This window comes from Pristiophorus japonicus, chromosome 5 (genome assembly GCF_044704955.1).
Source record: "Pristiophorus japonicus isolate sPriJap1 chromosome 5, sPriJap1.hap1, whole genome shotgun sequence".
NCBI lineage: Eukaryota > Metazoa > Chordata > Chondrichthyes > Pristiophoridae > Pristiophorus > Pristiophorus japonicus.
In genome coordinates, this window is record NC_091981.1 from 197,392,950 (window position 1) to 197,408,848 (window position 15,899).

General features: G+C 42.9%; 1 protein-coding gene across 6 annotated transcripts in view; it reads right to left on the reverse strand.

The window, feature by feature from the left end:
• The window catches only part of LOC139264555 (contactin-associated protein-like 2), a 2,534,539-nt gene that overhangs the window by 1,580,996 nt on the left and 937,644 nt on the right, over positions 1 to 15,899 (reverse strand). For all 6 annotated transcript variants that reach the window (XM_070881196.1, XM_070881199.1, XM_070881197.1 and 3 more), the window contains one exon: positions 2,335 to 2,482. In XM_070881196.1, coding sequence (XP_070737297.1) covers positions 2,335 to 2,482 — 148 coding nt within the window. The remainder of the gene's footprint in view (positions 1 to 2,334; positions 2,483 to 15,899) is intronic.

Genomic DNA, 15,899 nt, shown 5'->3' on the forward strand with positions numbered 1-15,899 from the left:
AAAATGTGGGTTTGTGATCAGTTGGATGTAATCCTCAAACTAATTTCCAAAAGGTCAGACTGCAAGTTGTACTTTTTAAGAACAGATTGGTATTGTACATTGTCAGCACAGGTGTCAGCTTGGCTTACTGGTTACATTCTCAGTTCTGAGTCAACAGTTCTGAGTTCTAGCCCCAGTATAGAATTTAGCACATTATCCAGCCTGACACTGCAGTACTGATGGGAGTGCTACAATGCTGAAGGTGCCATTTTTTTCATTAAACTAAGGATTTGTTTGCATGCTTAGGTAAATATAAAAGATCACAAGGAAAGATCCCCTAGTAATTTCTGGGTTCATTAGGATCCCCTTCTTGCAGATAGAATCCAAGCCTGTGCTCTAGAAAACCAGGGTCTCAAGCGAGGCAAATTGATGGTTCCTGGCACTGTTCATTGTACCTCTCACTTAGAACACCTTTCAGGAATGTAGCTTGACAATGCAGTGCAAAATCCATTTCCTGCCACTGAAGTGGTTTATTAAGGCCTTCTATTTCCATCAGTTTTTCTGACCTACAAGCAGATGGGTCCTAATTGCAGCCTATCTGATCAGATTCCAGCTCAGTAAAATGGTCTTTAGACACCGAGAATACCCTCTGCTGTTTTGACAGTACTGATTTGCTGGTCATTGTTTCATAGTTTCATGGGCTGGTGCCAATGATAATATTTGAAGCTGTTCTTAATCCTTTAAGTAAATTATCACTATAAAATGTATTAAACAGAATGTCCAAATATCATTTAAAGAAAGGTTTTATTCCTAGCTCCAGCAAATACTTTACAAATTGTTGGAGAATACATAAATTTACTTTTGTAGTTTAAAAAAAACTGAAACCAAGGCAGAATGGCTAATGCAAGAACTGTGGCTGGGATAAAATGTAGCAACAGGGGTAAGTAACATTAGCTTTTCTAAAATCCTTAACTCAGGATAAAAAAAACATCTTGAGCAAACCATACAGGAAGAACAAGTTGACTTTACCAACTGCCAGGAAGGTATTGTGGCAGAGGCATGCGTATTGAAATATAGTTAGCCACTGTCTAATAGTATGATAACTTTAGATAATGGAATGAGGTCTGGATCAGGATAAGGCAACTATGTTTCTGCCTGTTCAGCAATCTGTTCAATTACATATGGGTCATAAGATACCTAACAAAGTTAAATTCAATGACCTAAGGGTCACAAGCTAAAATGTATGACTTAAGTGAATTGTAAAAGTTATAAATGTGACCACGTATGGGCAATGAAATGACTATAAAGGAAGGAAAAGGCTCTGAAATCTGTCATTTCAGTAGAGCAGGAAACAGCATCCAAACCAAGCTGAATGTCTCAAGCATAATATGCTTAATTATGAATTGCATTAGAATAGGTCTGATAGACTCTTCTTAACTGTCTATTAATTTAATCAAATTGAGTTCACATGGACTTTTGACGAATAAAGTAATACGTTGAACTTGCATCTCAAGAGTTAATTACAACCTAGAACTTAACACAAATATGTAGTATAATTTATTTTACAAAATGAAATAAGAAAAGTTCTCCAATCTTACCCGTCAGATTAACCCAGAAGGTAATATTCAGCAGAGAACTACTAATTCTAAAATGAGCTACAAACAGTTCACGTTTGACAATGTTCATTTTATTACGAACAATGTTTGTAGCCAGCTCGGGTAACATATAAAAATGTTGCTTTGGTATAGTTCAGCTGACAAATAGATTCTCTTCCACCTCCCCCACATTCCAGTCCAGTGGTACGGAGCGTGCATAACGTGCAATAATTGGATGCTGTAAATAGTGCCTCACCAACACACGTACCTTAAAGATCACACAGATTTCTGATCAAAGGAATTTCTGTGATCCTAAAAACTTATTTTAAAATATCTCTAAATAAAAGGCATCACACTAACCTCTTTGAAATATTTGTCTTCCAGATATGTAGGTCTGAGCACATTGAATAAAATATTTATATACTATTTTGTTGCTTCTATGGGAAACTAAAGCACCTCTACTAATTTCAAAACCAAAACCAAAATCAATGATTCAGTACCAATGTTTGTGGAGCTCACCATTAAGTCCTAAATTAAAAACTGCAAATTCCAGTGAATCGTTATCTGTGCTAACTGAACTGACAAACAATACCCAAGACAGCTGGATCCTGTGTCCAAGCATAATCCATTGAAAGGTCTGAGAATTTGGGGGAAACACTTGAAGAGTTAGTAGATTTGCAATATCTACTGTTTAAGTCCGGCTACAATCTACTGATTAAGTGACAGAAAATACTATTTAATATTTATAACTGATACTTACAGTAGGGACAGCCAAAAACTTCCATTCTCAGCCCAATATGGCCTTCACCATTCCAGTCAAGTGGTACTAAGCGTACATAACGTGCAATAATTGGATGCTGTAAATCGTGCCTCACCACTCCATCTGAGTTTGTGTTTCCTGCAAAGGCCTGTGGAAAATAAAGCACAGAATTCTTAGCATTAGGGATGAAATCATATAAGCAGAAAAGCTAAAGGGATGATTTAATTGGTCTTATGAAATTTGACACTTTTTGCAATACAATTTCGATGAATCCTTTTGCTCATTACCTTAAATCTATGTCCTCTGGTTATCGATCCTCCTGCCAGTGGAAACTATCAAAACTCTTCTCAATTCTAAACACTGCTATTAAATCCCCCCTTAACCTTCTCTGCTATAAACAGAATTGTCCAAATTTCTCTGGTCACCCCACTTAACTGAGATCTTTCATCCTTGGTACCATTCTAGTAAATCTCCTCTGCACCTTCAAGGCCTTGACATCTTTGCTAAAGTGTTGGTGCCCAGAATAGACACAATACTCCATCTCAGGCATAACCAGAGATTTATAAAGATAACTTACTTGCTTTTGTACTCTATGCCTCTATTTATAAAGTCTAGGATCCCATATCCTCGAAGCAAAAGGCACAAAACAATGTCAAATTGTCTTAATGAGCACCACCCAAAAAAAGGTACTGAGCCACCAGTAGAATTGTTAGGAGGTGATTCATCATCACATTTTGGTAAGGATTCATATCATGGGCCGGTTTTTGCAAAGGTTGCGATCGGGCTTTTGCTGCGATTTGACCCCCTGGGCAAAACCCAGGCGGGATCCTCGGCTCATTTTTTGTGGCAGCGATCGGACGTATCGCCGGGCAGAGGAGCGCCAACGTGCAACGCCACGGATTGCATTACCGTTGCACTTTCAGCTCTCTTCCAAACTGTACACCGCACCCAGAATACCGACAGATCAAACCTGTCGGTGCACACCAACCAGCAGCAGTAAATATGAAAACCTGCAAAAAAGGTAAGTTAAAGTTTTTACTTTCCAGTAAAAGTGTGAGAAATGTGAAATTATCCACTTTGGTTGGAAAAATAGAAAAGCAGAGTAACTTTTAAATGGTGAGAAATTGGGAAATGTTGGTGTTCAGAGGGACTTGAGTGTCCTTGTACACGAATCACCATGTTGGCCTTTATTACAAGAGAATTTGAGTATAAGAGTTCAGATGTCTTACTGCAATTATATCATCATAGGCATTCCCTTGAAATCGAGGAAGACTTGCTTCTACTCTAAAAGTGAGTTCTCAGGTTACTGTTCAATATAGGAATTACAGTCTCTGTCACAGGTGGGACAGACAGTGGTTGAAGGAAAGGGTGGGTGGGGAGTCTGGTTTTCTGCATGTTCCTTCCACTGTCTGCATGCTCTCAGTGATGAGACTTGAGGTGCTCAGCGCCCTCCCGGATGCTCTTTCTCCACTTAGGCCAGGGATTCCCAGGTGCCGGTGGGGATGTTGCACTTTATCAAGGAGGCTTTGAGGGTGTCCTTGAAACATTTCCTCTGTCCACTTGGGGCTCACTTGCCATATAGGAGTTCCAAGTAGAGCGCTTGCTTTGGGAGTCTCGTGTCGGGCATGCAGACAATGTGGTCCGCCCAACGGAGCTGGTCGAGTGTGGTCAGTGCTTCGATGCCGGGGATGTTGGCTTGATCGAGAACACTGACGTTGGTGCATCTATCCTCCCAGTGGATTTGCAGGATCTTGCGGAGGCAGAGCCAGTGGTACTTCTCCAGCGCTTTGTATGTTGGCCTTTATTACAAGAGGATTTGAGTACAGGAGTAACGACATCTTACTGCAATTATATAGGGCCCTGCTGAGACTGCACCTGGAGTATTGTGTACAGATTTAGTCTCCTTACCTAAGGAAGGATATACTTGCCATAGAGGAAGTGCAACGGAGGTTCACCAGACTGATTTCTAGGATGGGGGGGATTGTCCAATGGGGAGAGATTGAGCAGACTAGGCCTACGGTCTCTAGAGTTTAGAAGAATGAGAGGTAATCTCATTGAAACATACAAAATTCTTACAGGGCTTGACAAGGTATATGCAGAGAGGATGTTTCCCCTGGCTGGGGAGTCTAGAACCAGGGATCATAGTTTGAGAATAAACGGTTGGCCATTTAAGACTGAGATGAGGTGAAATTGTTTCACTCAAAGGATGGTGAATCTTTGGAATTCTCTACTTCAGAGGGTTGTGGAGGCTCAGTCGTTGAGTATATTCAAGACAGAGATCGATAGATTTGTGAAAATTAAGGGAATCAAGGGATATGGAGATAGTGCAGGCAGGTGGAGTTGAAGTAGAAGATCAGCCATGATCTTACTGAATGGCGGAGCAGGCTCAAGGGGTCGAATGGCCTACTCCTGTTCCTATTTCTTATGTTCTTATGAGTGTTAGTACTGATTACCTTCAGAAGTTAACTCATCATAAATTTTGTAGTTAGTCCACTAACAGGAACAGTGTGGCATTATTTGTCATTTTCTATGTTATGAGGAGGGCAGTGAGATAAGCTGAAATTTACTGTAATCATTACTTTGTTCACATATTATATGAAAAATAAATCAGTATTTTGATTTATAATTGGTCTAGTCTTATTAAAATATTTCTCAGATCACCTTCTGGAAAATGGTAGAAACACACATGGAGATATTTTTGAGATTGCAGTACAAAGTACACATACACTGACTGTTTGAGGCACCCCATGTTGCTCGGTGTGCAAGAATCTGTGGACCTGGTGATTGATGTGGCTGAGAGAACAGAATATCAGTCAACAGAGAATCCACAAGATTCTTCGTTTTTTTTTAAAGGATATCTCTATTCACTTTGCCAGATTTTCAGCAGCTTGGGGTAGAATCCTGTATTTCGCATTTAGCTTCTGAATTTCTGTGACCTGGTGGAATCAATCCATATATTGATCGACAAAGATGGTGATCCATCTGTTAATGGCTTGACTTAATTCAGTTGCTTGTGACTGGTTGTTGACATGTGGATGTTGCAAATTCCCTGGGTATGATACACGTTAGTTGTGCACGCACTTTGATCAGTGTAATTGCTTTTCTCTGTAGGTTTTCCTTTTGCTGTCATGGTGATGAATGATTCTCTATTTGTGTCACCTTTTAAAGTTCACTTTTCTGTTTGTTCTTGCTGTGACTTGAGTTCTTGCTGCTTTTTCTCAATGGTGCAGCACTGACTTCTGTTGTTCTGGAACACTTCCCAGTTTATACTTGTTAAGCGCTGAAGGCTCTCCTGGCAAGACAGACAGGAGAGCATCCAATGACCCACTGTGCTACAGACATCAGTGGGTCTGTGAGACATCAACCGGCAGCAAGCCTCCCATTTTAGAGAATTACAATCACGTTGCTTTTATATGTAAATTCAGCCTCCATTGTTGAGAGGCGGGCTTCCTCCCTGAGAATGTTTTTGGTGAGTAAAAATGGGGTCGGGTGAGAAAGTTGCGTGAAACTCCCAATCATTTTAACTACCCACACAGCCCATTTGTGCCGGGCTAAAAACACTATAGTGGCAAGATAGCTACTTTAAATGACTTTTTTTCCACCTCTTCCCCCACATGTTGACTGAATGCACCAAGGAGCAGATCATCAATATTGAAATGTATCAATGTCAGTTAAATGTGGAACATAACACAGATTGATGTGGAACTTAATGAGCCAGGATATAAATATATTCCAATTGATAATATTAAATACTAACATTGATAATTTCAACATTCAAGTAATTCTGATAGCATTTTTAAATAGCACTCTTCAAACAATCTTTTTCAATTTAACTTCATCCTTCTTTTTCGATCCCGCCCCTGCTGAATTTTATACACTATTCACTGGCCAAAAGAAAAAGAAAAATCAAACATATTTGATAATAAAAAGGCTTGGATTTTTCACGACCACCAGACGGCTCAAAGCACTTTACAGCCAATTAAGTACTTTTGGAGTGCAGTCACTGTTGTAATGTAGCATATGCGGCAGCCAATTTGCGCACAAGCAAACTCCAGCAGTGTGATAATGACCAATTAATCTGTTTTTTTGTTATGTTGATTGATGGATAAATATTGGCCAGGACACCGGGGATAACTCCTCTGGTCTTTTTCGAAATAGTGCCATGGGATCTTTTACGTCCACTTGAGAGAACAGACAGGGCCTCAGTTTAATGTCTCATCCAAAGAAACTACAATCTTCTGACACATATATTGGTGCTTATTTTTTGGCCCAGATTTTGGCGTTGAGAATAAAGATGAGGCTAACAGTATTTACGATTATTATGGAATAAATCAGTCAGCAAAATCCGGACTCCACACATGCGCAGTTAAACATGTTGCTGTCTGAGGATTGGGGGGACAGGTCATGGCCAAGATCAGAAGGGAGGCCATGGCCAGGATTGGAAGAAAGGCCATGACCAGGATTGAGGGGGGGGGGGGCGGGGGTTGGGGCCAGCACTAGGGGGGGTCCAGGAGGGAGGTCGTTGCTTGGGGCCAGGATCAGGGTTAGGGGTGTCCTGGGTTGGGGCCAGGATCAGATAGAGATCGGAGAGGTCAGAGTCAGGAGTGAGGTCAGAGTTGATAATGGTAAATGCTTATGTATTTTTCCATTCAGCACTGTTTAAAGTGTGTTTTCCCAGAGTAAACATTGTTGGCACTGGCTGCCGCAGACACAAGCCAAATTTGCAAGAGGGAGCAGAAGCAGGCGTTAGACACCATATTTGAATATGTTAATAGCCGAACGCCTGCTAAACAATGCCTCTTTTTTTGCCCTCACCAATATGACGTCCGGCGTGGCGGGCAGCAAAAGTGAGCAGAAGCGAGCCGAATGCCATTTGTTCCACAAAACCGGCCTTAACCTCAGCATTTCTAGGCCTATGTGTCTCAGTAAGGATTCTTCAATCTAATTTATTGAAGAGATAAAGTGGGGCTGATATTTTCCTTTGCCCCAAAACGGGTCGCACCTTCTGCTGCTGAAGTGTTTATTCTGCCGCTTCGGATGAGGTCACCTCTTTCGGTAAATTCAGCTCTTCGGGGTTTTTTTTGCAACGAACTGGAAGTCGGTCATAATGGGGGCGGAAGTGGGGCAGTACATACTCTAGTGGAATGGAAGTGGAGGCGGCACGGAATCTCCACCGCCGTCCAATCAGCAGCGGAGCGGAGATGACGTCATGATACGTGTGTGTCACCACCTTCTCCCCTTCACTTAAAGGGGAGAGTCTTCGGCACTTTGAAACTTCGGTTCACTGGACCACCAGGGAGGGTTTTGGCCGGGCCAGCAGTCCGGCACCCAAGAGGGGCTTCCAGGCTGCCTGTTGACGGCCCAGCCAAACCCGGGGTCATAATTGTCGGGCCAACCTGTTAGCCGGCCGACAAAAACAAAAAAATGCCGGCTGCGGCAGTGTGCCCTCCCCTTGAAAGGCCGCTGCACTGCCATGGCTCACAGAGTGAAAGTATGGTGCGCCGACAGAAAAAGCTGTCGGGGGCACCGCACCGTGGGTTAATAATCTTTGCAGGTGAATTTGGCTGGAGGTGCGATGGAGGTGCGGGAGATCGGTGGTGTGCCCTTTGATGACTCACTTAGGACGGTCGGCAGCAGCGGTGCGAAAATCCCCGAGTTAAATATTGCTGGCGGCGGCCGTTGAACAAGATGTTGGCGGCCGCTTGATTCCGCCGCCTGGCCACCGCTTTCTGGCGGTAAGAGGCCTTTTTGGGGAGCTGAATTTCAGCCCCACTGTTGCTTGGCCTACTAACACATGCCACAGATCTCCTGTAGAGGGCGCCGTGCTAGATCAGACACCTGATGACAGCAAGTTGCTGCTCAAAAGTCCAGGAAAAATCTGTGGGCAGCTGTAAGCGTAGTGAACAGCAAGTGCCTTTCCTTCACCACTGATTGCAAAATCCGGGCCTTTGTCTTTGACGTGGTGAATCAAATAGAGTTCTTATGAACACTAATGCTTGGGTCATCAATCAAGCTATTGTGCTATATATTTGCACTTCTGTGAAGCACCTTTGGACATTTTTCCAGATCAAAGGCTCTATATAAATGCAATTGTTGTTATTCTTGTGCAGTCATAGTTAATTACTCCAAAATAATAAAAAAACATTTGCAAACATGAGTTGATACTAGCAAGCTACAGTATTTAGTATCAAGCACTCAAATTGACTCAAAATATTCTTTTTAAGTCAACTCAAACATTTTGCAAATTCTTCACATTTAAAATGATAGAAATTTGTAACAGTGCAAATATTGTCATACCTAATAATATTTATTCTCCTGTAAACAAACCATGAATTTGTTAAACAGGGAAACAAAGGTTACAAGCTATTTAACAAGGTGGGCACTTTATTGTCTGCCTATGCAGTGGTACAGTACCACCATACGTTAAAAAAATCCACGCACAGGCATCTTCCACCCTTGAGGATGTAGTTCGGGTTCTTCTTTCAAAACTCCTGTAAACTCATTCTTTTTTTTTGGCGTGGAAGCAAGTCATCCTCGTTTCGAGGGACCGCCTATGATGATAACAGTATAATTTAAAAGCTAGACTTCCATTTAAATGTTATGACTCTCTTCACCCAGATTCAAATTATTTCATGACGTGCTTTCTAAACATGTCGTTGTGGCATATGATCTCCAATTTCAGAGCTTATTTCTGGAAACATGTTTGTGCTTGTGACACTGAACCTATTGTGTGCCAAATGCCTATTAAACTAAAGTGAACAACTGTTTTTCTCAGTGTAGAAGCATCGTTATCAAGAAATAAAATGCAGTTTGACACTTTACAAGAGAAAGATGGCAATCAGGTTAGCTCCTGTAAACTGTGTGTATTAAAACACAGAGGTTGCCGAGGTACTGATATCAGTTGTGTGTGCAAAGTAATATGTTGTTCTCCGAGGCATCATTTATCTCTCCTCCTCGCTAAATTTCTATTCTATTCTCTTCTTTTACGAAGATGCTGCCTTATGCAAAGGTACCGTTCCATTGAGTCCCAGCTGTCTTCCAATATTCCATCTCAAATCGCCATCTTAATGCATAAGTCTAAACAGTGAGTGCTGGATGCTATTCGTTCATGAGGCATCACTGCCATGCCCAAACCTGTTTTATCTGATGATTCAACCTAAAGTTACTGAATGGCAAGCGGGAGTGGGAATGTTACCTGCTTTTCCCTTCATTAATCCAGAGGCACTAAGATCAATTAAAGTGCCCATACTACCATCACCTAATTCAACAAAGACCAATGATCAACTCTGCAACCTTCCATACTCGGCAGTGAGTTCATCCAATAAGATATCGGGAGAGCTTTATGCTTAATTTATATCTCAGGATCAATTCAGAATGACAAATGCAGCTTTGGATGCTGTAGAAACAATTTTATTTCAATTGTGGACATTTTCTACAGTACTAAGTCAGCAGTGACCAACTCCGCTGGGGGAAGATATTTTTGCAAACCAGTGAATGAAAAACAGTTTCCATGTTCTGTACAAAAGAGACCATGAGTGGTTCAGCCAGTTTCTTCCAACAACATCGTAGACTCTGCCTTCTACAGCTTTGACTGGAAATGTGGGCAAACAAATGAGAAAAAAAGGGAACTTCATTTTATATAGCATCTTTCAGGTCTCAAGACATCCCAAAGCACTTTACAGTGATTCAAGTACTTTTGAAGTGCAGTCATTGTTGTAATGTGGGGAAACGCAACAGTCAATCTTCACACAGCAAGGTCCAACAAGTAACAAAGAGATTAATAATCTGTTTTAGTGATGTTGGTTGAGGGATCAATATTGGCAGGAAATTGGAAAAACTAGCCTGCTCTTCTTTGAATAATGCCATGGGATCTTTTATATCCACCTGAGAGGGCAGATGGTGCCTCAGTTTAACATCTCATCCAAAAATGAAGCGGCCGAAATTCAACTCCCAAAAAGACCTCTTACCGCCAGAAAGCGACAACCAGGTGGCGGAGTTGAGCTGCCGCCGACTTCCGGTCCATTGGCCGCCGTCAGCGAAATTCAGCTCAGGGATTTTTCTGGCGGTCCCCACTTCCGCCCCGCTGCTGCCGACCGTCGTAAGTACGTCATCAACGGCGCAGTGCCGATCTTCCACACCTGCATCGCACCTCCCACGAAATTTATCTCCAAAAATCTTTAATCTGCCGCGCGGTGACCCCGACAGCTTTTTCTGTCAGTGCACCTTGTAATCTATGTGTGAGTCACGGCAGCGCGATGCCCCTTCAATGGGAGGGCAGGTCGGGCCGACAATTATTGGCCCCAGGTTCAGGCAGGCTGCCAATAGGCAGCCTGGCACCCCCTCTTCAATGCCAGACCGTTGGCCCGGCCAAAACCCTCCCTGGTGGGTCAGTGGACCAAAGTTTCAAAATGCCGAAGGCTCTACCTTTTAAGTGAAGGGGAGAGCAAGGTGACGCGGCGCCGTGATGACGTCATCTCCGCTCCACTGCTGATTGACAGCGGTGGTGACTCGGTCCCGCCTCCACTTCCGTCCCTCTAGAGTACTTACCGCCCCACTTCCACCCCACTTATGACCGACTTCCAGTCCGCTTAAAAAAAAACACCAAAGAGCTGAATTTACCGAAAGAGGTGACCTCATCCGAAATGGTGGAGAAAATACTTCAGGAGCGGAAGGTCTGATCCGTTTCGGGCGATGGTAAATTTTGGCCTCAGTATCTCTTAAAATGCAGGATTCTCTCAGTACCACACTGATAATTCAGTCCAGATTATGCACTGATAGCTCTAAAGTGGGACTCAGGGAGTCATGACCTTCTGACAAGCGTTCTACTACTTTGTCAGTTCTGATACCTTAAAGCACAAAAATAAATTATGCTTCAGCATACCCAAGAGCAATGTGCAAACTTCATCCTGGAAGAAACGCCTTCCTGATCATGGTCTCTTCCCTGCCAAGTAATAACACCATTTCTTTTGATGATTCACACTGTCTCAATGGCACCTGTACTACGTGTTCACATTACCATTTTTTTCATTCACTTCAGAGCTGCCATCACTAGAAAAGCAGGCTCCAAGGATTATACTAAGAGAAGAGATTACATAAACACGGCTTGTACTCCATGGAATATATGTTAAGGGTGATTTTATTGAAGTATTTGGGATTTTGAAAGGAATTGATAGGTTAGATAGAGAGAATCTTTTTTTGCTGGTGGTGGAGTCTTGGACAAGGGATCATAGAGCGAGACCATTCAGGAGAGGGTGAAGTGCAGAACTCTCTCTCACAAAAAGCAGTAGATGGTAGCTCAATTAATAATTTTAAATCTGAGAGCAATAGACGTTTTCTAGACCAGTGTATAAAAGGATATGGAGCCAAGGCAGGTGGATGGAGTTCGGACACAGATCAGATTGGATCTCATTTAATGGCTCGAAGGGCTGAATGGCCTACTTCTTATGCTCCTAAAATAAGGGTATTGGTGTCTGTGTTACAAGATTTCTGATTAAGAATGGTGGCTTAGGGGTAAGAAGTCACCTGAGAGTATCAAATGTGGTCAACTTCTGTAAACTACTGCTCTCTGTTATATGTCATCTTTAGATCACATTTTAAAGAAACACTGCCACCAGCAACTGATAAAGATGCATTTGTGACCACTCTTGTCATTGACTAGTGTGTACTGTACAATGCACTTGGGTGAAGTGTAATGAAGCTGTTGAGTATCATTTGAACATAATGGCCAGATCTTTGTGCCACTTTTTGGGATTTTCCAACATATCTGGTATTTACCTTAATGAAGAAAAGGATTCATGAGTGGCAGTCTTCTGCCCTTATTACTGTGGTATGAAAAAATATGAAAAATAAACATGTTTCCAGATGTTTCCATTAGAGTGGACAAGGGAAAACCAGTTGATGTGGTATATTTGGACTTTCAGAAGGCTTTTGACAAGGTCCCACACGAGATTAATGTGCAAAATTAAAGCACATGGGATTGGGAGTAGTGTGCTGACATGGATTGAGAACTGGTTGTCAGACAGAAAGCAAAGAGTAGGAGTAAATGGGGACTTTTCAGAATGGCAGGCAGTGACTAGTGTTCTGTGCTGGGGCCCCAGCTGTTTACATTGTACATTAATGATTTGGACGAGGGGATTAAATGTAGTATCTCCAAATTTGCGGATGACACTAAGTTGGGTGGCAGTTTGAGCTGTGAGGTGGATGCTATGAGGCTGCAGAGTGACTTGGATAGGTTAGGTGAGTGGGCAAATGCATGGCAGATGAAGTATAATGTGGATAAATGAGAGGTTATCCACTTTGGTGGTAAAAACAGAGAGACAGACTATTATCTGAATGGTGACAGATTAGGAAAAGGGGAGGTGCAACGAGACCTGGGTGTCATGGTACATCAGTCATTGAAGATTGGCAGGTACAGCAGGCGGTTAAGAAAGCAAATGGCATGTTGGCCTTCATAGCGAGGGGATTTGAGTACAGGGGCAGGGAGGTGTTGCTACAGTTGTACAGGGCCTTGGTGAGGCCACACCTGGAGTATTGTGTACAGTTTTGGTCTCATAACTTGAGGAAGGACATTCTTGCTATTGAGGGAGTGCAGCGAAGGTTCACCAGACTGATTCCCGGGATGGCGGGACTGACATATCAAGAAAGACTGGATCAACTGGGCTTGTATTCACTGGAGTTCAGAAGAATGAGAGGGGATCTCATAGAAACGTTTAAAATTCTGACGGTTTAGACAGGTTAGATGCAGGAAGAATGTTCCCAATGTTGGGGAAGTCCAGAACCAGGGGTCACAGTCTAAGGATAAGGGGTAAGCCATTTAGGACCGAGATGAGGAGAAACTTCTTCACCCAGAGAGTGGTGAACCTGTGGAATTCTCTACCACAGAAAGTTGTTGAGGCCAATTCACTAAATATATTCAAAAAGGAGTTAGATGTAGTCCTTACTACTAGGGGGATCAAGGGGTATAGCGAGAAAGCAGGAATGGGGTACTGAGGTTGCTTGTTCAGCCATGAATTCATTGAATGGCGGTGCAGGCTCGAAGGGCCGAATGGCCTACTCCTGCACCTATTTTCTATGTTTCTATGTTTCTGAACAAGAAGTGATATACTTTGCTTTGTGATAGAAAAAATGGTTCCAATGTCAAGTAACATGTTTTTTGGCTATTAGCTTACAGTTACGTCTATTATTAATACGTCCATATTACATCACTCTGTATATTAAGCAAACACCACAGGGTATGTATTTTTCATGTCCTTTAAAAGAAAAGCTTAAAAAGCTTTCCTAAAGGTTTAAATGAATCTAACCACCTCCTTTGACATTCAATGGCACTACCATCATCGAACCCTCCATTACCATTGACCAGAAACTTAACTGGACCAGCCACATAAATACTGTGGCAATAAGAGCAGGTCAGAGGCTGGGAATTCTGTGGTGAGTGACTGACCCCTGACTCCCCAAAGACTTTCCACCACCTGCAAGGGACAAGAAAGGAAAATCTCTGAACAAATATTTTGTATCAGTCTTTACAGTCGAGAACACTAACAATATTCCGACAGTGGATAGTCATGGGGCTATGGGGGGGGGGGGGGGCGCGGAGGGGCGGGGGTGGGGGGAGAACTTAACATAATCACAATCATGAAGGAGGTGGTACACAGTAAGATAATGGGATTAAAGGCAAATAAATCCCCTGGCCCTGATGGCTTGCATCCTAGGGTCACAAGAGAAGTAGTGGCAGGGATTGTGGAAGCATTGGTTGTAATTTACCAAAATTCCCTGGATTCTGGGGAGGTCCCAGCAGATTGGAAAACTGCAAATGTAACGCCCCTATTTAAAAAAGGAGGCAGACAAAAAGCAGGAAACTATGGACCAGTTAACCTATCATCTGTGGCTGGGAAGATGTTGGAGTCCATTATTAAAGAAGCAGTAGCAGGACATTTGGAAAAGCAAAATTCGGTCAGGCAGAGTCAGCATGGATTTATGAAGGGGAAGTCATGTTTGACAAATTTGCTGGAATTCTTTGAGGATGTAATGAACAGGGTGATAAAGGGGAACCAGTGGATGTGGTATATTTGGACTTCCAGAAGGCATTTGCCAAGGTGCCACGTAAAAGGTTACTGCACAAGATAAAAGTTCACGGGGTTGGGGGTAATATATTAGCATGGATAGAGGATTGGCTAACGAACACAAAATAGAGAGTAGGGATAAATGGTTCATTCTCAGGTTGGCAATCAGTAACCAATGGGGTGCCGCAGGGTTCAGTGCTAGGACCCCAAATATTTACAATCTAGTAGAGTGGACAAGGGAGAACCAGTGGATGTGATGTAGTTGGACTTTCAAAAGGCTTTTGGCAAGGTCCCACACAAGAGATTGGTGTGCAAAATCAAAGCACATGGTATTGGGGGTAATGTACTGATGTGGATAGAGAACTGGTTGGCAAACAGGAAGCAGAGAGTCGGGATAAATGGGTCCTTTTCAGAATGGCAGGCAGTGACTAATGGAGTGCCGCAGGGCTCAGTGCTGGGACTCCAGCTCTTTACAATATACATTAATGATTGAGATGCAGGAATTGAATGTAATATCTCCAAGTTTGCAGATGACACTAAACTGGGTGGCGGTGTGAGCTGTGAGGAGGATGCTAAAAGGCTGTAGGGTGACTTGGACAGGTTAGGTGAGTGGGCAAATGCATGGCAGATGCAGTATAATGTGGATAAATGTGAGGTTATCCACTTTGGGGGCAAAAACACAAAGACAGAATATTATCTGAATGGCGGCAGATTAGGAAAGGGGGAGGTGCAACGAGACCTGGGTGTCATGGTTCATCAGTCATTGAAACTTGGCATTCAGGTGCAGCAGGAAGTGAAGAAGGCAAATGGTATGTTGGCCTTCATAGCTAGGGGATTTGAGTATAGGAGCAGGGAGGTCTTACTGCAGTTGTACAGGGCCTTGGTGAGGCCTCACCTGGAATATTGTGTTCAATTTTGGTCTCCTAATCTGAGGAAGGACGTTCTTGCTATTGAGGGAGTGCAGCGAAGGTTCACCAGACTGATTCCAGGGATGGCAGGACTGACATATGAGGAGAGACTGGATCAACTGGGTCTTTATACATCGGAGTTTAGAAGGTTGAGGGGCGCTCTCATAGAAACCTATAAGATTCTGACGGGACTGGACAGGTTCAATACGGGTAGAATGTTCCCGATGTTGGGGAAGTCCAAAAACAGGGATACAGTTTTAGGATAAGGGGTTAGCCATTTAGGTCTGAGATGAGGAGAAACTTCTTCACTCAGAGAATTGTTAACCTGTGGAATTCCCTACCACAGAGAGTTGTTGATGTCAGTTCATTGGATATATTCAAGAGGGAGTTGGATATGGCCCTTACGGCTAAAGGGATCAAGGGGTATGAAGAGAAAGCAGGAAAGGGGTACTGAGGGAATGATCACCTCCTGCACCTATTTTCTATGTTTCTATGTTTCTATATTAACGACTTGGAGGAAGGGACTGAGTGTAATGTAGCCAAGTTTGCTGACAAAGATGGGAGGAAAAGCAATGTGTGAGGAGGACACAAAAAATCT